Raw genomic sequence first — 24,940 nt, 5'->3', positions numbered from 1 at the left:
TACCGTAACAGGTGTTATCCAGGGACAGCAGGCAGATATTCTCAACATGTGGATGACGTCACTGACGGAGCCCCCTAGCGGACGTTTTCGCAAGCAGACTTGCTCAAAGACCTTCAGGCTTGCGATTGGCCTGCGCATGCGCGCGTGCCCCTCCCACCCTGCCTAAGGCATGCGTCTCCTCAGCATGTCCTCAGTTCAGATAGCAAGCAAAGAAGCCAACCACGGGGAGGTGGGTGAGTTGCGAGAATATCTGCCTGCTGTCCCTGGATAACACCTGTTACGGTAAGTAACTCTGCTTTATCCCAGGACAAGCAGGCAGCATATTCTCAACAGTGGCAGCCTTACAAATTTCCTCAATCAGAGTCGAGCGGAGGAAAGCAACAGACGCCGCCATCGCTCTGACCTTGTGGCCTGTGACTCAACCCGGCAGGGCAAGACCAGCCTGAGCGCAACAGAAAGAGATACAAGCGGCCAACCAGTTAGAAATGGTCCGCTTAGAAACAGAGCGACCCAAGCGATTAGGATTGAGAGGAACAGCTGGGGAGCAGAACGATGAGGAGCAGTGCGCTTCAAGTAGAAAGCCAACGCACGCTTACAATCAAGAGAATGTAGAGCCACTTCTCCAGGGTGAGAATGGGACTTCGGAAAAAACACAGGAAGAACAATGGATTGGTTGATGTTAAACTCAGAAACAACCTTAGGCAAGAATTTAGGATGGGTATGGAGAACCACCTTATCATGATGGAAGAAAGTGAAAGGTGGATCCGCAACCAAGGCTTGAAGCTCACTGACCCGACGGGCAGAAGTGAGAGCAATAAGAAACACAACCTTCCAAATAAGATACTTCAAGTGAGCCCGCACAAGCAGCTCGAACGGGGGTTTCATCAATGGAGCAAGGACCACGTTAAGATCCCAAACCACAGGAGGAGGTTTAAGAGGCGAATGAACGTGAAAAAAGCCTTTTTTTTTTTTTTATTCTTTATTCAGTTTTAACAATTGACAATTTAAAAAAAAAGTCAAAAAGCAATAACAGTCTATATATCAAAGGAATATCACTACAAAATATTTCAAATTACAGGAAAAATGAGAAATTATACAGATTGTAGTTAGTCCACCATACATATGAAGAAGGAGCTGAAATTGAGCTGAAATAAAATGAAGCAATAAATATTAAAGGAAAACTAAAGATGTGGCGATACAGATCCTAAACCTTTCTTTCTTTCGAGCTGACTTAATGGAATAACTCAGGAAGCTTCTACAAATTGTACTTTAGAGGAAATAAATTTAGATAGTTCCTGCGGCTCATAAAATACATATCTATTCCCTTTATAAAGCATAACACACTTACAGGGATATCTCAAAACAAAAGTTGCTCCCAACTGAACGGCCTTCGGTCTCAAAATCAATAATTATTTCCTTCGCCTTTGAGTGAGACAAGACACATCTGGATACATTCTTAAAGAAAAGGCCTTTCATGAAGCGGGAAACCACAGGATGAACAGAGATAGGCTTCCCGTCAATCGGCTGATGAAAAGCAGCAATGGCACTAAGGTGAACTCGAACCGAAGAGGACTTGAGTCCAGCGCCAGACAAGTGTAATAGATAATCCAGGACAGCAGATAAGGAGGCCGATAGCTTCTCCTGCTGCCGAGTAGCACACCAGTAAGAAAAGCAGGTCCACTTCTGATGGTAACATTGGTGAGTGGACTCCTTCCAAGACCCCTCCAGAACGTCCAGCACAGGCTGGGAGAACTGGAATGAGGGCATCAAGTCGCGAGGAACCAAGCCATCAAGTGCAGAGACTGTAGGTTGGGATGAAGCAGAGAACCCCGACTCTGCGTAAGCAGAGAAGGAAAAAACAGGCAGAAGAAGAGAAGGAAAAAACAGGCAGAAGAAGAGGCTCCCTGGAACTGAGTTGCAACAGAAGGGAGAACCATGGCTGTCGGGGCCACCGAGGAGCTATCAGAATCATGGTGGCATGCATGGACTTGAGCCTGACGAGAGTCTTCAGAATCAGAGGGAATGGAGGGAACGCATACAGAAACAGGTGTGTCCAATCCAGCAGGAAGGCATCCGCCTCGATCCTGAGAGGGGTGTAAACCCTGGAGCAGAAGCGAGCAACTTGTGATTGAGGGGGGACGCGAACAGATCAACATCCGGAGTCCCCCAACGAGCAAACACCTGACGCAGGGTCAAGGAATGGAGGGACGACTCGTGAGGCTGCAGAAGACGACTCAACTTGTCCGCCAGACAATTGCGCTGGCCCTGAATGTAGGCTGCCCGAAGGAATATGTTGCGGTTGATGGCCCAATCCCAGAGCCGCAACACCTCTTTGCACAGGGACTGGGACCCTGGGACCCCTTGTTTGTTGATATAATACATGGCGACCTGGTTGTCCATGCGAATCAGCACCACTCAGTCGCGAAGCAAGTGACAAAAAGCTTTCAGAGCGAGGAAAATCGCTCAAAGCTCCAGCAGATTGATGTGGCAAAGCCGGTCGGCACTGGACCAAAGCCCCTTAGTGCGTAGACCGTCCAGATGAGCCCCCCAAGCATAGTCCGACGAGTCCGTCATGAGGACCTTCTGCGGAGGAGGAGCATGAAATAGAAAACCTCTGGAAAGATTGGAAGAGAGCATCCACCAACGGAGAGACCGTCGCAACAAAGGAGTCACGACAATGAGTCGAGAGACAGAATCCCGGTCCTGGTTCCATTGGGACGCCAGAGTCCATTGAGGAATACGGAGATGAAGTCTGGCAAAAGGAGTCACGTGAACTGTGGAGGCCATTTGACCTAGGAGGACCATCATAAGCTGAGCCGGTGCCGAGGACAGACGGGTCACCCTCTGGCACAAACGGACAAGGGCCTTCTGATGAGGCCGAGGCAAGAAGGAGCGGAGACAAACCGTGTCCAGGACCGCTCCGATGAACTCAAGAGACTGGGATGGGCAGAGGTGAGACTTGGGAAAGTTCACCTCAAAGCCGAGATTCTGAAGGAGCAAGATGGTTTGATTCGTCGCCCGCAGAACTTCGTGGCGAGAGGACGCTTTGATCAACCAGTCATTGAGGTAGGGAAACACCTGCAGGCCACGGAGACGCAGGACCGTAGCTACCACAACTAGACATTTTGTGAAAACCCTTGGAGAGGCCGCCAGTCCGAAGGGAAGAACACGATACTGGAGATGGAGATCCCCCACCTGGATTCTCAGATACCGGCGAGAGGCCAGGTTTATCAGAATGTGCGTGTACGCTTCTTTGAGGTCCAGCGAGCACAGCCAGTCTCCTTCGTCCAAGAGGGGGTACAACGTAGGAAGGGTGAGCATTCTGAACCATTCCCTGACCAGAAACTTGTTCAGAGCACGGAGGTACAGGATCGGACGCAGATCCCCCGTCTTCTTGGGCATCAGAAAGTACCGGGAGTAAAATTCCATATTCCACTGGTTCGGAGGAACCTCCTCGACTGCCCGAAGGTGAAAAAGGCCCCAGCTTCCTGCAGAAGGAGGCAGCTGAGCCCGGGCAGAAGGAAACTCTCTTGGAGGAAGGTCCGGGGGTACGTGACTGAAGTGAAGAGAGTACCCCACCCGGATGATAGAAAACACCCGTCAGTGGTAAGACTTTCCCACTGGGTATAGAAATGATGGAGACGACCCACGATGGGGAGGGGGGAAGGCTCCAGGAGGAAGGGAGCCCGAAGGCCATGGGCAAGACCGGTGAACCCGGTAAAAAATATATGAACGGAAAAAAAGAAAAATAAAAACACTGGCACAGCCACTTAACTGAAATTAACCAAATAAGCCACGGTGCATGAGGGACAACGAGATCGCGCGAAGAAAGGGAGCAGTGCTTCTGGCTCCGCGGAAACATAGAACTGAGAACAAGCTGAGGAGACGCATGCCCTAGACCGGGCGGGAGGGGCACGCACGCATGCGCGGGTCAATCGCAAGCTTGAAGGTCTTCAAGCAAGTCTGCTTGTGAAAACGTCCGCTAGGGGGCTCCGTCGGTGACGTCACCCAAATGTAGAGAATATGCTGCCTGCTTGTCCTAGGATAACTGTGCTTTATCCCAGAACAAGCAGGCAGCTTATTCTCACATATGGGTGACCTCCAAGCTAACCAGAATGGGATGGTGGGAATGTTGGCAATTTAGGAGAATAAATTTTGTAAAACTATTTGGCCATACTGTCTATCCCGTCTGGAGAAAGTATCCAGACAATAGTGAGACGTGAAAGTATGAACCGAGGCCCGAGTAGCAGCCTTGCAAATCTCCTCAATAGGTGTAGATCTGAGGAAAGCTACGGAAGTTGCCATTGCTCTGACTTTATGGGCTGTGACTCTACTATGTAGGGGTAATCCAGCCTGGGCATAGCAGAATGAGATACAAGCAGCCATCCAGTTGGAGATGGTACGCTTAGAGATAGGATGTCCCAACTTATTTGGATCAAAGGAGACAAAAAGTTAAGGAGCAGTTCTGTGTGGTTTGGTGCGTTCCAAATAGAAGGCCAAAGCATGTTTACAGTCCAGAGTATGAAGAGCTACTTCTCCAGGATGAGAATGAGGCTTTGGAAAGAACCCAGGAAGAACAATGTAATTCCGATACCACTTTAGGAAGGAATTTTGGATGAGTACGTAGGACCACTTTGTCATGATGAAACACCGTGAAAGGTGGATCAGCAACTAAAGCTTGCAGCTCACTGACTCGTCGAGCATAACTGAGGGCGATGAGAAACACCACTTTCCAAGTGAGATACTTCAGATGAGCCTTGTCAATTGGTTCAAATGGAGGCTTCATCAGCTGAGCAAGGACAACATTGAGGTCCCAAACCACAGGAGGCGGTTTGACATTGAAAAGTCCTTTCATGAATCTGGAAACCACCGGATGAGCAGAGAGAGGTTTCACTTCAATAGGCTGATGGAAAGCCGCAATTGCACTGAGATGGATTCGGATCAATATAGACTTGAGGCCAGAAGTGGATAAGTACAAAAGGTAATCCAAAACAGAAGATAAGGAGGAATGTTGAAGCTTATCATGAGAAAAACACCATGTAGAAAATCTAGTCCATTTCTGGTGATACCATTGTCTAGTGGTAGGTTTCCTAGAAGCCTCTAAAACATCTCTTACAGATTGAGAAAACTGAAGAGGAGTCATGTTGAGAGGTACCAAGCTGTCAGGTGTAGAGACTGCAGGTTGGGATGAGGAAGAGACACTGACTCTGTGTAAGGAGAGATGGAAAAACTGGCAGAAGGTATGGCTCCCTGCTGCTGAGTTGAAGAAGAAGGGAGTACCAAGGTTGTCTCAGCCACCGAGGAGCAATCAGAATCATGGTGGTTCTTCAACTTGACCAGAGTCTGGAGAATGAGAGGGAATGGAGGGAATGCATATAGGAAGAGATTCGTCCATTCCAGAAGAAAAGCATCTGCCTTTAGGCAATGAGGAGAGTATATCCTAATTAAGCAGATATTATTCTCCACAACTCTTATAGACAGTACTGCTTTTAGCTTGCAGAGTTAAAACTGAGGAAAGGGGATGCTGCCCAGAGATAAGGGGATGGAGAGAAAATGATTGATATCTTCTGCAAGTAACTTGCAAGTTGGGATGCATAACCATCCTAAAGGAATCATACGCTGTTTGCACAAGAAGATATGAATATTAAATTCATCAGAGATAAGAATATAAGAATAGCCATACTCGGTTAGACCAATAATCCACCTAGCCAGTGTCTTGTTTCCACAGTGGTCAATCTACTCAAGGTGTTCAGGTTTACCAAATAGACCTTGGGCATGGAAAATTATTTTATAGTCCTGCATTTTCCAAAGCAGCAAAACAAAATAAGGTGGTTGCCTTTCCTGGTAATATACAGTCCCTCTATTCACACTATTATGGGAACTACTAAAAAATCAGAAGACAATGAGGGGAACTGTTGTTCGTCACCATCCATAAAGCTCTGAATGTGCTAACGCACACCAACATGTTTCACAATAGATTATTAATCTTTCTTGAATGTTTGCTTTTATATCCCGCCAGATCTTTTGCCACCAGAAGAGTTATGCAAGTTTGTATCGGTTCAACATTTTTCCTTTCCCTGATTTGTTTCATAGTACCATATGAAATCATAAACATAAAACCTGGCGTCGTAATGTGTCAGCCATTAAAACTGGTGCCATGTGAGTCACATGAAAAGTTACTCTCAAGCTTACTGCCTGCTACAGAGGTGATGAGTTTTGGCTCTAAGGCTGGATGCTGGCTGAACTACACTCTTGTAGACCTTCCTGTTTGTAGGCTCACAGACACCAGATTAGGATGGAGTACTATACCTTCTTCGACGGCTATGGCAAAAAGCCAGAAAGACAAGGAAAAATGAAGGAGGAAGTAACAAGTACTAGAAATCTGGCTCTGATTCTCAGCACTACATCTCTGTGTTTATTATATTGGGATTACTGTCAAAGCGTGCAATATGTGGGGTATCCTTTTCCACCTGCCTCCCTGGGTATAGACAGCAGGGTGTAGGGAGGATGCACTTGTACCCCCTCCCCAACTGAAAACTAATACAAGCAATTCTTCATATTTTAAAATATTAACCAACAAAGGTTGGCAAAATGTTTGCTTTCTTTCTTATTATTCTGTTAAGATATTGTTTTTCCTGTCCTGTGCAAAATCTAGAACAGAACAGTGCTGTAAGCATGCTGCTTGCAGCCAGCCTCACCAGGGCCTTTTGTCTGCCGCTTCACTTCCAATGCATCAGAGGAAAGGCCCTGGCAGCACTGGCCACAAGCAGCCTCTGCTGGCCAACTGCCACTGCTACTTTGGGAGAGTTTGTGGATACCGGCTCCATACAGTGAGGGGGGGTTGATCAGAGACAAGACCCATGCGGGAGAGGGGGGAGGGTTGTCAGGTCAGGAACAGGACGGCAGGGAGATGCTAGGTGTGGGGAGGGAAGTCAGAGAGTGAGAGGGCAGACCTTCAGATGGAGGAAGGGAGATGGTGGTAGACCACAACTGGGGGTGGGGAGAAAAGGGGACATGGATGATGGACCAAAAGTGTGGAGGGAAGGGAAGAGGAAGGGATATGGTTGCTGGACCCACAGGGTATTCAAGCTCACGTGCAATCCCAGTGTAGTTTTCTCAGTCTAAGATCATTTGCACCCCCCTGTCTCAAATCCTGGCTATGCTCTTGCCTGCCTCTAGCAACCTTCAACAGAAACAAGACTCCCTTTCAGTTTATACACATGTTCACGTTAGCCAACGTGATTTATCCATGACAGAAGATGAGAATTTTCTAATAGCACAAAACAGTGAGTCTCACTAGGAAGCCTTTGATATTCTTGAATGTAGTAACACGCTAAGAAGCCAGCTTGAATAGCAGATGGGAAGAGTATCAAATGTATCAGAGAGTGAAGATAAAGGAAATGTAAAATTAGCAACTCTCTTGGCCAAAGTGAGTGAAATCCTGGGCCAGGGGCTGCTTAGCCTGTCTTCTTTTGAAACCCTGCAAGCCAGACTCTGACCATTTAGACATAACTCCCAAGAAGTGGCCACAGTTCCCTTGGCCTCCTGCCCTTAGGAGCTATAAACCGTGCCTTCAGAGCATTCTTAGACAACCCAGTGGAGTGTTAAGCCCTGGCCTGAGAATGAAATCAGGACCCTTCTGCACCTACTACTGCTATCATTTATATAGCACTGAAAGGCATAAGCAGCGCTGTACATTTCGACATTTAGAGATGGTCCCTGCTCGGAAGAGCTTACAAACTTGAACAGACATACTTGATATATAGGGTTGGCGAATATACTTGTTTGTAATAAAATATTGTGTTGAGGATATGCTGCTATCTTAGGATGGTCACATTGTAACTACTTGCAACTTTTTAGGTACATTTTTAATTTGTTCCTACTACTAAATGTCTAGATTTGCTGCCATCTACTGGTTGTACTGGTGTATTTAAATTCTGGAAAATTAAAACTAAAATTGCAGGGAGTAAAGATTTTATTACTATGACTCACGTACTGTAAGCAAAATAAAAAAAAAATGTATGCTCTCCCTCCTATAAGAAATTGCAAAGCACTCTAAAAAATATGGAGGTCCTTTTACTAAGGCACGCTAGCTGTTTTAGCGCATGCTAAATGCTAACATGTCCATTATATCCTATGGACGCGTTAGCGTTTAGCGTGCACTAAAATGGCTAGTGCACCTTAGTAAAAGGACCCCATAGCAATTATGCAACATATTTATTTGGACATAAAAATAATACCAAGATTATTTTTTACGAGATATCATTCCCACAGAATTACTTACATAATGAATATGCAGAAAGCAAATGTGCATGCCCTGGAAACCCAGCACGAGCAGCTTGATTTCATGTTTATTTACTGTGGATATCCTGATTGGCTGTGGGGGCCCCAAAACAGTTTTGGGAACCCTGGTCTAATGGTAAGGTCACAATATAGGAACATAAATGAAAGTCAAAGCTTCCCAATCTTTCTATGGTTGTGACCCCTTGACTGTGGCCAAATAAAGTTCTGTGATGTCCTGGAAGTGCAGAACCATGATGAACCTATGGAAAGGCCACCTAGGTCATGACCACAAATGATAGATAAGTTAGAGACTTTATGGGTCAAAATTCCGGGAACAAATGGACTGGAAACGAAGATCGGCATCTACTACCGACCCCCAGGGCAGTCTGAAGAAATTGATGGAGAAATGACAAACGAGATTAAACACAACTGCAAGGGAGGCAACGCAGTTATCATGGGTTACTTCAACTATCCGGGGATAGACTGGAACCTAGGCACCTCCGGATGTTCTAGGGAGACCAAGTTCCTGGATGCTGTAGGCAATTGCTTCCTGGAACAACTTGTCAAGGAAAATACAAGAGGAAATGCAATTCTGGACTTAATTCTAAATGGACTGCGAGGTGTAGAAGTAGAAGGGACGCTGGGGAAACAGCGATCACAACATGATCTACTTCGACCTGGACGCAGGGGCGAAACATCAGTCCAGAACGACAGCCAAGGCACTGAACTTCCGATAAGAGAATTACGAAAGGTTGAGACTCATGGTGGGGAAGAAGATTAAGAAGAAGAGAAGCACTGTAAAAACGCTAGAGCAAGCTTGGTCCCTTTTTAAGGACACAGTCACTGAGGCGCAAAATCTATATACACCGCATATCAAAAAGGGATCCAAGAGGAAAAAGAACAAGGAACTGGTGTGGCTCACTGTAGAGATGAAAAAAGCGATCAGAGACAAGAAAACTTTGTTTAAGGAATGGAAAAGGTCAAGAACGGACGAAAACTGGAATAAGCACAAACAACATCAACACAGATGCCATAAGGTGGTAAAAGGGGCCAAAAGAGACTATGAGGAAAAAATAGCTAAGGAGGTGAAAAACTTCAAGCCGTTCTTTCGATATATTAAGGGGAAACGACCCGAAAAGGAAGCGGTGGGACCGTTGGATGACCTTGAAATAAAGGGAGTGCTAAAGGAAGACAAAGCAATCGCTGAGAAACTGAACACATTTTTTGCGTCTGTATTTACCAAAGAGGATATACACAGCATACCGGAACCCATCAGGCTATATACTGGAAATGAAGACAGGAAACTGACAGGGTTGACAGTCAGTCTAGAAGAGGTATGCAGGCAGATCGATAGGCTTAAGAGTGATAAATCCCTGGGACCGGATGGCATCCATCCGAGGGTCATCAAGGAACTGAAAGGGACTATAGCTAAACTGCTTCAACTAATAGCCAATCTGTCAATCAAATCGGGAAAGATTCCGGAAGACTGGAATGTAGCGAATGTTATGCCAATCTTCAAAAAAGGTTCGAGGGGAGATCCGGGAAATTACAGACCGATGGGTCTGACCTCGGTACTGGGAAAGATGATAGAGGCGCTGATAAAGGACTGCATCATTGATCACCTTGACGGACACGGTCAGATAAGGACCAGCCAGTACTGTTTCAGCAAAGGCAGATCTTGTTTGACGAACTTGTTGCACTTCTTCGAGGGAATAAACAGGCAGATAAACAAGGGTGACCCGGTTGACATTGTATATCTGGATTTTCAGAAGGTGTTTGACAAGGTTCCACATGAACGACTACTTTGGAAAATTGCGAGCCATGGAATCGAGGGTGAAATACTCACGTGGATTAAAAACTGGCTGGAGCATAGGAAAAAGAGAGTGGGGGTAAATGGACAATACTTGGAATGGAAAAGCGTCACCAGTGGGGTTCCACAGGGCTCGGTGCTTGAACCCGTGCTCTTCAACATCTTTATAAATGATCTAGATATTGGTACGACGAGTGAGGTGATTAAATTTGCGGACAATACGAAGTTATTCAGAGTAGTGAAGACACAGAGCGATTGCGAAGATCTGCAACATGACATAATCAACCTCAAGAAATGAGCATCAACATGGCAAATGAGGTTCAATGTGGATAAGTGTAAAGTGATGCATGTCGGTAACAAAAATCTCATGCATGAATACATGATGTCCGGGGCAGTACTTGGAGAGACCTCCCAGGAAAGAAACTTGGGAGTTCTGATCGACAAGTCGATGAAGCTGTTATAGGGGAAAACACCCTCCAGAGATTCAAGACAAAGTTGGACAAATTCCTGCTAAACTGAAACGTACGCAGGTGAGGCTGGACTCATTTAGAGCACTGGTCTTTGACCTGGGGGCCGCCGCATGAGCGGACTGCTGGGCACGATGGACCACTGGTCTGACCCAGCAGCAGCAATTCTTATGTTCTTATTTACCATATATACTCGAATATAAATCAAGATTTTGGGGCCCAAACATGGGGGTCTCGGTTTATATTCAGATCATTGCCCATCTGCCCCCCTCCTGGACTTGTTGCAGGCCTCCGCCGAGCCTGCTGCATGGCCTGGGGGAGGGAGGGCCAGAGACAGGAGGAATCCCTCCCGTCTCCTGTCCTGGCCAACTCTGCCAATTTTTTTTTTTTTTACCTCCCTTCCGCCTCCTCCAGAGTACATTTTTGAATCCCTGGTGGTCCAGCGGTGTACCGGGCAGAAGTGAGCTTTCTGCTCTCCTGCCCGGCGCTAAGCCCCTCGCTGAATGGCCACCTCGAGTTCTCACAGCCCAGTGGTGTACCAGGCATATGAAAGTTTTCCTCGCTTCTGCCAGGCACTGAGCTGCTCACTGAATGTCTGCCTTGAGTTCTCGCAAGAAGTTATGCAGGGGGGATATGGGGTGGAGGCGGGAGGGAGGTAAAAAATATTGCAGAGTTGGCCAGGACAGGAGACAGGAGGGATCCCTCCTGTTCCGGCCCACCAGGTCATACGGCAGGCTCAGTGGAGGCCTGCAGGACATTGGGAGAGAGGGGGGACAGGGAATTCGGCTGGGTGCAGAGCCTGGCAGTGCAGGGAGGGAGGGGGTTGGGCGCATGAGCCTGGCAAGGCTCATGAATATTAACCCCTCCCCCTCTTAAATTCGAGTCAACCTTTTTCCCTCCTTTTTTGGGAAAAGAAGGGTACCTCATGTTATACTCGGATTGACTTATATTCGAATATATACAGTAAATCTGAATCAAGAATTGTTACCACTCATTTTTTTACTTTATTTTTAAGGGCCAGAAAACAATTAACCCACATTATCTGGCAAAAAAGAGAATAAGTTTAAATGAATTATATTAGATGGCCAAATCACTTCCAGTCTAGCTCAGATCTAAATTTAGATCTCTAAGTATTAGACACAATTTTATTTGAATATTCAGTTGCTGTCTATCAGGTTTAACTATGACAGGGTGCCCCACCTCCTGTGATTCCACAGCTACATAAGAGCTGAAAAATCTATCCCTTCCAGCAGAATTCCTCATTCCTTGTAGAATGACCAAAGGAGAATGAAGTTCAGAACATCGATAACTGTTGCCTTCATTCTTCTAGTGCTGCATAGTTTTGGCAGCAGCCCAGTACCTCAAGCTGCATTCTCTCCCTTCCATTTCCAGCTGGACTCTCTAGCTTTAAAGCAGGGCTGCCCTAGTCAGGTCCTTGAGATCTACTGGCAGGCCAGGTTTTCAAGATATCCACAATGAACATGCATGAAAGAGATTTGCATGCCAAGAAGGCAGTGCAGGCAAATCTCTCTCATGCATATTCATTGTGGATATCTTGAAAACCAGGCCTGCCAATAGATCTCAAGGACCGGACTTGGGCAGACCTGCTTTAAAGCATGTAGTTCAAATCCTGACAATCCAGCTGGAAGCGCATGGTCTAATGTGCCTGCTACGATCAAAAGGGCAGGGGTTCTCCATAGAAAAGACTTTGAATGGGGATGGAATAGAGCACAGAGAACAGCTTGTTTGGGACTAGGGGCAAGGAAGAGTGAGCAAGTGGACAGAAACAGTGAGGGGAGTGGATAACAGACAATGAGCACAAGCAAGTGAATGAATAGGAGGGCAGCAATGGGCAGGAAAGTACTTGGAGGGATTAGGCACAAGCAACCTAAGTGATAAGGATGATAAGGGGAGAAGATCATGTTAGGGGGTGAAAAGTACTGTGGAGTGTTGAGGGGGATAGAGATGTGACAAGAGTATGAGGGAATGGAGAGAATATGAAAGTGTCTTGGATTTAAGTAAGAATAGGATCAGTGTGCAGGATAAGGTTGGAAGTAAATTATCCCTCCCTCTCCTGATCATGGATACTCTCTGCTCACCCTTTTACCTCTTTTTCCTGGCACCTACAGATTCTACCAAGGGGTGCTGAAAAGGAAATGAGGTAGAGCCATGAAACATACAAGTTATTCCATATATTTACCCCTAAGTTCAACACACTTGGCACATCATGTCTGAAGTTTCTGTAACCCTTCCCAAAAATACTTTGATGTCTGGTCACTGAAATACTGATCCACTGCTACAATCACCTCTGAATCACTGAAAATTTGTCACTCTTTCAAACACATTTTAAGGTTTGGAAACAGAAAATAGTCAGATGGATTAAGATCTGGTGAGTAGGGTGAATGGTCTATGCCAGACATGGGCAACTCCGGTCCTCGAGGGCCGCAATCCAATTGGGTTTTCAGGATTTTCCCAATGAATATGCATTCAAAGCAGTGCATGCAAATAGATCTCATGCATACTCATTGGGGAAATCCTGAAAACCCAATTGGATTCCAGCCCTCGAGGACCAGAGTTGTCCATGCCTGGTCTATGCATATGAAGATATATTGCAACACACTGTATGTAAACCCTATTTTGTAACACTGTGAATGTAAACTGTAACCCATTCTGGGCTCTTTGGGGAGGATGTCAAAACATCCATCATTTTGCCAGTCTTGTGAGCAGGTGCACTGTCTTGCAAAAAGTAAACTCCTTTCTGCAGATTCCCTCTTTATTTTTTTCCCAGTTCCTCCTTTAATTGGCACAGCAAGTTACAGTAGCATTCTGCATTAACACTGTGGCCATGATCTTTCCTGCTGACTTTTGGGTTTTGAATTTCCTTGGCCTTGGAGAACCTGAGTGCCGCCATTGCATGCACTGTTGTTTTGTTTCAGGATCATAGTGGTGTAACCATGTTTCATCAATAATAAACTACCATCTCGCTGAAAATGCTGCAAAATCAACTTGGAAGTATCCACTCAATGATGTTTCTCATCAGCACTCAAACATTTGACCTAGCTGATAGCTTCCGCATACCCAGCTGCTTGTGGATTACACACTCAACACATTCCCTGGATATCTGTAGTATCTCAGCAATTGTTTTAGCCAATATTCGCCAATCTACCAAAATCAGGACATGGATATGGTCAACAATTTCAGGAGTTGACATCGTTTGAGGCCTCCTAGACCTTGCTGCATCTTCAGTATCAAAATCTCCATGCTGAAAGTTTGCATACCACTTCTTCACTGTGGAGTACAATGGGCATTTGTCACTATCATACATTCATGGGTTTCCTTTGGAGTTTTATTCTGCAGGAATAGGAACTTCATGACTGCTTGGAATTCCACACTTGAAAAATCCACACTTTTCGTTGACATGGTTCAAACAATGATATGAAATAATGTCAAAATATAGAATTACGATTCTGCAAACTGGCACGTTGAAAAATAAAATAACACTCTTTTCAGGTATAGTAGAATGGTCAGAATTTTGGAAGCTGGTTCAGTTGAGAACTTTTCAGCACCCTTCGTATTTCAATTTCCTTCCTCTATGAGCCTGCTATTGAGATATCCCCCTTCTCTCCCCACACCTTAGATCTCATCTCTTTCCTCTGTTCTCTACTTCCTCTTCACTTTCCAGCACTGATCATGAAGATCATTTCTCTCACAGAAAGAATCAAATAAATGTATCCATTCTGGAAAATTACTTTTTAATGAAAATATATGCAGATATTCACAAATTTATGAAAATGTCACATGATTTCCAAGAATCCTGAAAAATCATTTATGCTGGAGTTTCAAAATTCATAATGGGCCTCAAAAGAATAATATATATCAGTCGATTAGTGGCCTCTCATTTCAATTTTATTTGAAACCCATAGGAAAGACTAGATTTAAACTAAAACCGTTTTATTCATCTCTAAGGGCCTGTTTTACAAAGCTGAGCTAGCGGCTGCTGCACGGTAACAGCCCCGAAGCCCATAGAGATTTAAAGGGCTTCCAGGGTGTTGCCGCGTGGCTTTGTAAAACAGGCCCTAAATGTCCGCTAAACTTTATTCTATCAAGGGTCATATATTTGATATATTGCCTTTCTGTGATAGAACCAAAGTGGTTTTATACATATGGAGGATGGAGTGGCATATTGGTTAGAGCTACAGTCTCAGCACCCTGAGGTTGTGGGTTCAAATCCTGTGCTACTCCTTGTGACCCTGGGCAAGTCACTCAATCTGCCATTGCCCCAGGTACATTAGATAGATTGTGAGCCCATTGGGACAGATAGGGGAAAATGCTTCAGTACTCGATTGTAAACTGCTTAGGTAACTCTGATAGGTGATAAATAAAAAATACCTTAAATAAATAAGTATTTGTTCCAAAGACAGAGCAGTCCTACAATCATCTCGCTTCCCACCCAAGCTAGTCCTTCTTCCTTTTCCTTAGTGCCAGGATCTTATACGTAGTTCCTCATATATTTTGGGTCCTTTTGGTATTACTGATTCCAAAGCCAAGGTTCAGGATATTAATTGTGAAGTTACATGCTTTAATGATTTCTAATCATTTCTTTTAAATATAATACTACGGATAGATATTCAGTCAGCGGCAGTTTTTTAGCCTTACAAAAATATAATAGTCAATGCTAGACCATGTCTAGGCACCAGCATTGAATATCCGGGTTTATGCAGCCAGCTATCTCTTAAACATAGAAACATGACAGCAGATAAAGGCCAAATGACCCATCCAGTCTGCCCCTCCAAAGCATCTACTATCTCCTCCTCTCCTTAAGAACTCCCACATGCCTGCCCTACGCTTTTTTGAATTCAGACAGTCTTTGTCGTCACCACTTCTACCAGGAGACTATTCCACGTATCTACCACCCTTTCTGTAAAAAAAAAAAAAAAAAAGTACTTCCTTAGATTACTCCAGAGCCTTTCACCTCTTAACTTCATCCCATGCCCTCTCACTCTGGTGTTTCCTTTCAATTCAAGTGAGATAATCAGCTCTTAACCTCCTAAGCGACACCCAGAAGAACAGGACTGTGTTTTATGCAGTCTGATTTGGCCACTTAAGTGATTCAGTAACACTTAACTGCATAAGTGCTGGACTGCCGAAAAAGTGAAAAACCGGCTTTCAGTTCAGCAGCCCTAACTAGTTAAAATGCAAAAGAACATCAGTGGACAGCCCCACACAAACGATTTAAGTGATCAGGAGCCTCTCCTAGTTGCTTAAATTGCTTTGAATAATTGACTGGTACATTTGCTCCCCAGCCCCCCCCCCTTTCACAAAACTGCGCAAGAGGTTTTAAGTGCCAGCCGACGCACTGAATGCTCTGCACTGCTCCGACGGTCATAGAGTTCCTATAAGCATCAGAGCAGCACAGAGCATTCTGCACACCAGCCGGAGCTAAAAACCTCTTGTATTGTTTTGTAAAGGGGGAGGGGGTTAATTGGATAAGAAAAAAAAGGGGGAGAGCTCACCTGTTGAGAGACATATGACTTTCTTTCTTATCCTGTCCATCTCCTGAATTCCCGTGTGAATGATTACTCATGAAGCTTTTTGGCTGGGTCTCAAGTAGAAAGTGATTACTCTCCTGACAGCTTTTAGTCCGAGTTAGCTCTCCTACAGGCTGATTTTTAGTAAATGAGTCATACGTCCAAGGTGATGTATTTCCAAGTTTGTCAGGAGTGGAACCGGTAAGGCAGTTGTCAAAAACTTTATCCGAAAACTCTTTCCCATGTTTCAGAAATGTGTTTGAGGAAATGTAATTGCTAACATACTGTGTAGTTCCAATAGTGTTTTGCACACTTGTATTTAGGATTTGTGAAAGACTTTGCTCCTGATCGTCATCTTTGGCCCGCAATACACTATTAATTCTTGAGGAGCGCCTAGGCATTCGTTTCTTGCTGAAATCCTAAAATAAATTGAGAATGAAAGACCATTAAAGATTTAAATTCATGTTTTGTACCAAAGTTGATATATTAAATTTTTATTAACAAAAAAAAAAAAGAAGTTGTAAATAGCAGGCCTTTAATCAGTCTCTATTTAAAGTGTTTTCTCATTTCAAAATAATGGGACCAAGGTACTAACATACGTTGATAAATGTGTATTATTGGCCCATTTATCCTGTCATGTTAATGACAAGCAAACACCAAATTTGCGGATGACACCAAACTATTTAGTGGAGCTCGGACTAAAGAGGACTGCAAAGAATTGCAAAGGGACTTGAACAAACTAGGGGAATGGGCGACGAGATGGCAGATGAAATTCAGCGTTGAGAAATGTAAAGTATTACATGTGGGAAACAGAAACCCGAGGTACAACTATACGATGGGAGGGATGTTATTAAATGAGTACCCAAGAAAGGGACTTGGGGGTAATGGTGGACATGACAATGAAACCAACGGCACAGTGCGCAGTGACTGCTAAGAAGGCAAACAGAATGCTAGGCATAATCAAGAAGGGTATTACAACCAGAATGAAAGAAGTTATCCTGCCATTGTATCGGGCGATGGTGTGTCCGCATCTGGAGTACTGCGTCCAATATTGGTCGCCGTACCTTAAGAAGGTTATGGCGTTACTCGAGAAGGTAAAGAGGAGAGCGACACATCTGATAAAAGGTATGGAAAACCTTTCATATGCAGAGAGATTGGAGAAACTGGGACTCTTTTCCCTGGAGAAGAGGAGACTTAGAGGTGATATGATAGAGACTTACAAGATCATGAAGGGCATAGAGAGAGTAGAGAGGGACAGATTCTTCAAACTTTCGAAAAATAAGAGAACAAGAGGGCATTCGGAAAAGTTGAAAGGGGAAAGAATCAAAATGAAGGCTAGGAAGTTTTTCTTTACCCGGTGAGTCTCACATCGATAGTGAGCAAATTAATGGAAACTCTAATCAAACGTCAATTGGACACGATCCTGTCCGAGGAGTATCTACGAGATCCCCATCAACACAGATTTACAAAGGGAAGGTCCTGTCAATCCAATCTGATCAGCTTCTTTGACTGGGTAACAAGAAAGCTGGATACGGGGGAATCCCTAGACATCGTGTACTTGGACTTCAGCAAAGCATTTGATAGCGTCCCACACCGCAGGTTATTGAACAAGATGAGTTTGATAGGATTAGGCGACAAATTAAGTGCATGGGTTAAGGACTGGCTTAGTGGTAGACTTCAAAGGGTGGTGGTAAACGGCACCCCCTCAGAAATGACAGAGGTGATCAGCGGAGTGCCCCAGGGCTCGGTCTTGGGCCCGATCCTATTCAACATCTTCGTAAGTGACTTGGCTAAGGGTCTTCGAGGTAAAATTACGTTATTCGCCGATGACACCAAACTATGCAACATAGTGGGCAAGAACACAACAGACAAAAGCACAATGCCTGACAAAGGCTCAATATCTGACAGTATGACACATGACCTGCTCCTACTGGAGCATTGGTCAAGGACCTGGTAACTAAGTTTCAATGCCAAAAAATGCAAGGTCATGCACCTTGGCAGCAAAAATCCATGCACGTCTTACACCCTGAATGGTGAGACCCTAGCAAGGACTGTAGCAGAACGAGACTTGGGGGTGATCATTAGTGAAGACATGAAGTCTGCCAATCAAGTGGAGAAAGCTTCATCCAAAGCTAGACAAATCATGGGTTGCATCCGTAGGAGCTTCGTCACCCGTAAACCCAAGGTCATAATGCCTTTGTACAGATCCATGGTGAGACTCCATCTGGAATACTGTGTACAATTCTGGAGGCCACATTACCACAAAGATGTGCGGAGAGTTGAGTCGGTTCAGAGAAAGGCCACCCGGATGGTCTCAGGACTCAAGGATCTCCCGTATGGGGAACGGCTGGATAAGTTGCAGCTATATTCACTCGAGGAACGCAGAAAGAGGGGGGATAAGATTGAGACGTTCAAATATGTCATGGGCCGTATTGAGGTGGAGGAAGATAGCTTTTTTCTTAAAGGTCCCATGGCAACAAGAGGGCATCCGTTGAAACTCAGGGGTGGGAAATTTCATGGTGACACCAGAAAATATTTCTTCACCGAAAGAGTGGTTGATCGCTGGAATAGTCTTCCACTAGAGGTAATTGAGGCCAGCAGCGTGTCAGATTTTAAGAAAAAATGGGATTGGCACGTGGGATCTCTTCACGGAGGGAGTCAGGGGGTGGGACATTGGCATGGGCAGACTAGATGGGCCGTGGCCCTTTTCTGCCGTCAATTTCTATGTTTCTAACATGTGGTGGACACCTGAAATGCGCTTCCAGAGGGCGTAATAGGGCAGAGTACGGTACTGGGGTTCAAGAAAGGATTGGACATTTCCTCCTGGAAAAAGGGATAGAGGGGTATAAATAGAGGATTACTGCACAGGTCCTGGACCTGTTGGGCTGCCGCGTGAGCGGACTGCTGGGCACGATGGACCTCAGGTCTGACCCAGCGGAGGCATTGCTTATGTTCTTATGTTTAAAAAAAAAAAAAAGAGATATACTTAGGTTTCTCATGTTAATAGGTCTGTATTAATTTATGGGCTCCTTTTACAAAGGCGCTTTGGCGGTTCAATGCGCTTAATACCGCTGGCCGTGCCAGCCGCTATCGCCTCCTCTTGAGCAGGTGGTGGTTTTTAGACCAGCAAGGGGGTTAATGCGTGATTAAAAGTTGCACGCGTTAACCCCGCTAGCGCGGCTTGATAAAAGGAGCTCTATATGTTTCAACACACATTATTTAATCATCTAGCCATAGGTAGTTATCTATTTTGCATATATTTTACATTGATGTTGGTGTGTTAAAAATCACTGTTAACTAAGAGCTGCCTTACTGGGAAACAACACAGGTCCATCAAGCCCACTATCCTATTTCCAACTGTGGCCAACCCAGATCACAAGTATCTGGCAAGATCCCAAAGAGTAAAACAGGAATAAGAAGTGGATTTCCCCTAGCCCTTAACTGTATTCAACTTAACACTATCCATGACATCTTGTTTGTCTGTCTTGTCTGTTTAAACTGTAAGCTCTTCGAACAAGAACTGTCTTCTTTGTGACTCTGTACAGCGCTGCTTAAGTCTGGTAACGCTATAGAAATTTTTTTTTTTTTTTTTAATCTTTATTCATTTTTCTAAACTTATAATAAGTGTATCATCAACACTTTTAAAACAGAGAATGGTCAGGTTTCTGGAATCCTGTGGATTACAGGACTGGAAGCAACATGGATTCACTAGAGGTAGGTCTTGTCAGACAAATCTGATCAATTTCTTTGACTGGGTGACCAAGAATTGGTTAGAGGATGTGCGCCAGATGTGGTGTATTTAGATTTTAGCAAAGCCTTTGACAGTGTTCCACACAGACGTCTAATAAATAAACTGAGTGCCCTTGGGAAAGATCCCAAAGTGACAGGCTGGGTCAGGAACAGCTAAATTTAATGCTAAGAAATGCAAGGTCATGCATTTAGGCTGCAAAAACCTGAGGGAACGGTACAGTTTAGGGGGGTGAAGAACTTATGTGCATGACGGAAGAGCGGGACTTGGAGTGATCGCATGTGATGATCAAACAGGATGAAAAGTTGATGGTGAAAGCTAGAAAGGTGGCCAAACAGGTTGAAAAGTTGATGGTGAAAACTAGAAGGATGCTAGGTTGCATAGGGAGAGGTATGGCCAGTAGGAAAAGGAGGTATTGATGCCTCTGCATAAGACTCTGGTGAGACCTCATTTAGAATATCATGTACAATTCTGGAGGCTGCACCTTCAAAAAGATATAAAAAGGATGGAGTCAGTCCAGAGGAAGGCTACTAAAATGGTGTGTGGTCTTCGTGATAAGACATATAGGGACAGACTTAAAGATCTCAATCTGTATACTTTGGAGGAAAGGTGGGAGAGGGGAGATATGATAGAGTCGTTTAAATGTGTATGAGTCGAGTATCTTTCATTTGAAAGGAAACTGCAATGAGAGGGCATAGGATGAAGTTAAGAGGTGATAGGCTCCGGAGTAATCCAAGGAAATATTTTTTTACGGAAAGAGTGGTAGATGCGTGGAACAGTCTCCTGGAAGAAGTGGTGGAAACAGAGACTGTGACTGAATTCAAGAGGGCCTGGGATAGGCACGTGGGATCTCTCAGAGAAAAAGAGATAATGGTTACTGTGGATTGGTCAGGCTAGATTGGCCATTTGGCCTTTGTCTGCCATCATGTTTCTATGTTTGATATTGAATGAGAGCAACAGTGCTAAGTAACAGGCATTTGAAGATGCAGATAAGAACATAAGAATAGCCTTACTGGGTCAGACCAATGGTTCATCAAGCCCTGTGCCATAAAAACATATATTGCTTCTGTAAATAAAGGGTTAATTTAATATCTACAATTTACAAATGTATTTTCCAGCTCTCATATCAAAAGAAATCAAATTAGGGCATTCTTACAAGAGTAAACTGGTCATGGCAACATAACTTCAGTCTGAAGAACTTTTGGTTAAAAGATTCGACAATAATGGAATCTATAATAATAAAACCCTCAGCGCCATGCCTGAGGTGTGGAAGGCTTGAAAAAAATCAGGCAGCAGCCACGACCAATAGAAGGCCAACTGGGAGTGTTGCGCAGAGCACGCTGTCCAATGGCAGCCGAGAATGGGTGAGGCCCAACTCCAAATGCTCCGTGGCACCATGGGCTGAAAACTAAACTGAGACAATACAATTTAACCACTGAGCAGCGCAAAGAAGCAGGCATTTGGAGGGCAGGTATGAGAGACAGAGTACGTGGATGGGGTGGGGGTGAAGACTCAGAAGTGCATAAAAAGAGGCTGGAATAGGTGTGGAAATGGGAGGATTTTTGAGAGGGAGAGGATATAAAAACAATGAAAGTAGATGGTGAACATGGATGGAAGGGAGGACAAATTGTGACAGCAGTGGAAAGAGAGAAAGGAAGAAGTGGTGGACTATAGATCGAGGGAAGGGAAGAGATATTGCCCAGGGAGGGGAGATGGAAAGAGATAGTGCACATATGGGCTGAAAACTAAACCGAGATAGTACAATTTAACCGCAGAGCAGAGAAGTAGGCATTTGGAGGGCAGGTAGGAGAGACAGAGTACGTGGATGGGGTGGGGGGGGGGTTGAAGAGTCAAGTGCATGACAAGATGCTGGAATAGAGGACATGATGCTCATGGAGAAGAGGGGAAGGTAGGAGAAGAGAGATGGAGGAAAAGGGAATGGAATAGATGAAAACTAGATAGATTTGAGATGGAGGAAGAAAAATGGAAGAAAGTTTAATGCAAAATATTGGTATAGAGCAGGAAGTGAAGGAGGAGAAAAACAAGAAATAATGAGCAGAGAGGAGGCCTGGAAACAGAGTTGACAACACAGAAATATGCTGCATGTATAGAGAAACAGCACCAGAGTCAGGGACTGAGAAATTAGAAAGATAAAATCATCAAACAACAAAGGTGATGAATGATTTTATTTTTATATTAGTAACGTCAGCCCCCATTGTGCTAAAATTCTACATATCTATTCTAGCACCTGTTAATGTAACGGGCTTAAAAACACTAGTATGGTACAATTTATCATTTTCATCATTAAATATTCAATATAAGAAAATGCAAGCTCTCAAAACAAAGCTTGTGTGCTTTGGAACAACACATAAAATCAAACTGAACCACTGAAAATTCCATTATTACAGAATCTAAGCGCTTATGATTCATCACTCAGCGGTCTCACTCTACTAAAATGGCAGGCAGCAGTATGAAGAAATTGAAAACAACCTGCATCTGTTTGCTTCAGCACTGTAGAGGAATAGACATGCAACTGTTTTCCCCATCTAAAATAAAGTGTCCAATGTGTACCTCTTCTGAGCTGGCCACAGGTCCAGTCATCATTCCTCGAATAATCCGACAGAACTTGGGTCTGTGCGACAATGATGCCATAGTCTTTGTCTCCATTGCAGTCTCTTCCATTTTCAAAGCACGCGCACAGTTGTCTTTCAGGTTCAGATTCTCCTCCCTGGGTGAACTGCCGCTAGTTGCTCTTGCCTCATAATCTCCCTTACTTCTGTGTTGGCATCTCTTGGATGTAGCTGGTTTATAAACAGATGCGTCCTCTTCCCATCTAAGAACAGGAATGCAAAACCTACTGAAGGAATATATTTTATTAATCGGTGTTTAAATTTTAATAACCTCCAAGCCTCCAGGTATTTTTAAAAATTTAAGACATCCAGCTTTGCATTTTAAGAACTCTAAAGTAAAAGTCACATGTTCAGAGTGAGACAGGATCACATTCTCAAGTTGTTTTGTTTTTATTAGAAGCCCCATACGGTACATTTAAAATAAGTTCTGCTGAATGATAAAATCAATGTCATAAACACCTCTAAGCAGGGCCGGCCCAAGGATACCCGACACTAAGCAAACTTTCAGGGGGAAACTCAAAACCCTAACCCAAACCCACCCCCCAATCCCACGTTAACAGTCCAGCATCTTCTTTGCATCGTCTCCCCCCTCCAAAGTCCAATATCTTCCTTTCTTTTATTCAAACTCCCACCTCCATAGTCTAGTAGTTTCCCTTCCCTACTCCAAAGGGGATTCATTTATATGGAGAATGCCAATGCTTAGGTGTCAAGCACATGTGAAAGTGATCGGAATTCTGACATTTACACACTAGTATGCACATGTGTGCATATCTGCCAATATTCTAGCTAGCAATCTATTCAATAAAATGGCACTTAAATGTGATATTGCATAGTTTGAAGGTGGACGCACACATGGGTGAAATCCAGGAAGGGCACAGCGCACCCTGTCCTAACGTGCTCTTCTTCATCCTGACAGGAAAAGGAAGAGAGAAAAAAATGGAGTGAGGTCAGACAGAGAGAAAGGTAAAAACTTCACCCTACTATGTGTCCCCAACCTCAAAGGCCTATATGAAATGGTGGATCTTTAGGCCAAAATGGAATTTCCTCTAGGAGGACTCTATATGAAAAGTGACAGGTAATTCCAGAGGGTTAGAGCAGTAAAGAAAAAGGCACTTTGGTGAATGGGTTCTAAACAAGCAGAAATGTTCTAGACAGGTTGACACACAGAAACATTTACACTGGATTCTTCAGGACACAAAAGTAGAGTATCCTTTATATTTGTTTCTTTGATTGCACTTTTCCCTTCCTATTGTTTTTTCCATATATGGTTCTCCTCTGTACTTTAAAAAAAAAATACTGAATTGTAGTTCTGTTCCCTCTCACCTTTTGTATTAGTTGGTCTGTAAGTCTATTTGTCTAACCTATTATTTTTAATTTTAAATTGTATGTCTAAATATGTTTATATTTTTAGCAATTTTGTACCTCACTTAGTAAAACTAAATAAGCAATTCATCAAACTCAAATAAAACTTGAAACTTATTATCTAGGAGCTGGATGGTAGACTCCCAAAGCAGGAACATTTCATCAAAACACAGCCTTCTATTCTTACTCTTCTGCTATCCTCCTCTCTCCCTTCTTATGCCACATCACTCTTCTCTCTTCTTCTTTTACCCATTAGAGCAGATTATTACACTTGAGGGGAACACCAAGCAGGCTGTAGCAACTTCTAGAGGTCAATTTATACACTAAGGGAATAATTTTCAAACCCCTTGAACAGCCTGCTGATCCGAGATGATCTCCCCAAGGATTTTCTTTGGCTGCTGTACATACCTGTGGACTTTACATCAGCACTGAAGCAGGTCCAAAAGTAAGGGCAGCTATTTAAAAATAAAAATCATTCCATGTACTATTTCTCCCCTAATGAACTTCTTTAATGGTAGTTGGTTTTCAGTTCAACTGGAATCGACTCCCATGAACTGCTTAGGGACTTCTCCCTTTTTTTTCCCCAATCCCCCCAAACTCTTAGCCCAGTGACTGTAGCAACAAATCTTAGCGGAAAGAAAGACTCAAGTTTTCTTCTGAAATCTTGCCAACAGGGACCTTAAGACATGAATGATGTCCAAGACTCCCTCCACACAAGGCCCGTGAACACTGCCTCCACGGGATCTATAGGCAGCCCAGGAACCTCAACAATTGGCCCAGAAATCAAACCCAAATACACAGCCCTACCACTGAGCCACCAAGCTGATCAGGAGGAAGGTACAAGGTATAGAAAAGTACCTTAACATAGCAGACTGTGGAATCATTATGAGGCCAAGGAATGAACACAAATATTCAAAAATCTAATCCAGGTCTCAATATCAAGTGAGATATCTGATAGAAAATGGTTATAAGATAATCTATCACTGGTTTTTGACTTGAGTTTGATGGACTGTAGGTAACAGAATACGTGGAGCGGCATAATTTAAAAAAAAAAGTCTAAGTCCATTTTGGGCCTAGGGCGCTAGTTGCCCGACATCGGCAGTGTCTAAAGT

At 44.1% G+C, this 24,940-nt stretch overlaps 1 protein-coding gene across 4 annotated transcripts in view; it reads right to left on the bottom strand.

Moving 5' to 3' along the window:
* The window catches only part of MINDY4 (MINDY lysine 48 deubiquitinase 4), a 210,635-nt gene that overhangs the window by 158,138 nt on the left and 27,557 nt on the right, over positions 1–24,940 (bottom strand). For 2 of the 4 annotated variants that reach the window (XM_033931767.1, XM_033931765.1), the window contains exons 4-5: positions 22,408–22,693; positions 16,074–16,507 (exon numbers count right to left, since the gene is read on the bottom strand). In XM_033931767.1, the coding sequence (XP_033787658.1) occupies positions 16,074–16,507; positions 22,408–22,693 (720 nt within the window). The remainder of the gene's footprint in view (positions 1–16,073; positions 16,508–22,407; positions 22,694–24,940) is intronic. The other 2 variants (XM_033931766.1, XM_033931768.1) reach the window with 2 other exon arrangements.

This window comes from Geotrypetes seraphini, chromosome 2 (assembly GCF_902459505.1).
Source record: "Geotrypetes seraphini chromosome 2, aGeoSer1.1, whole genome shotgun sequence".
Taxonomy (NCBI): domain Eukaryota; kingdom Metazoa; phylum Chordata; class Amphibia; order Gymnophiona; family Dermophiidae; genus Geotrypetes; species Geotrypetes seraphini.
The sequence above is the reverse complement of the archived record's forward strand: the minus strand, read 5'-3'. Positions and strand labels throughout refer to the sequence as shown.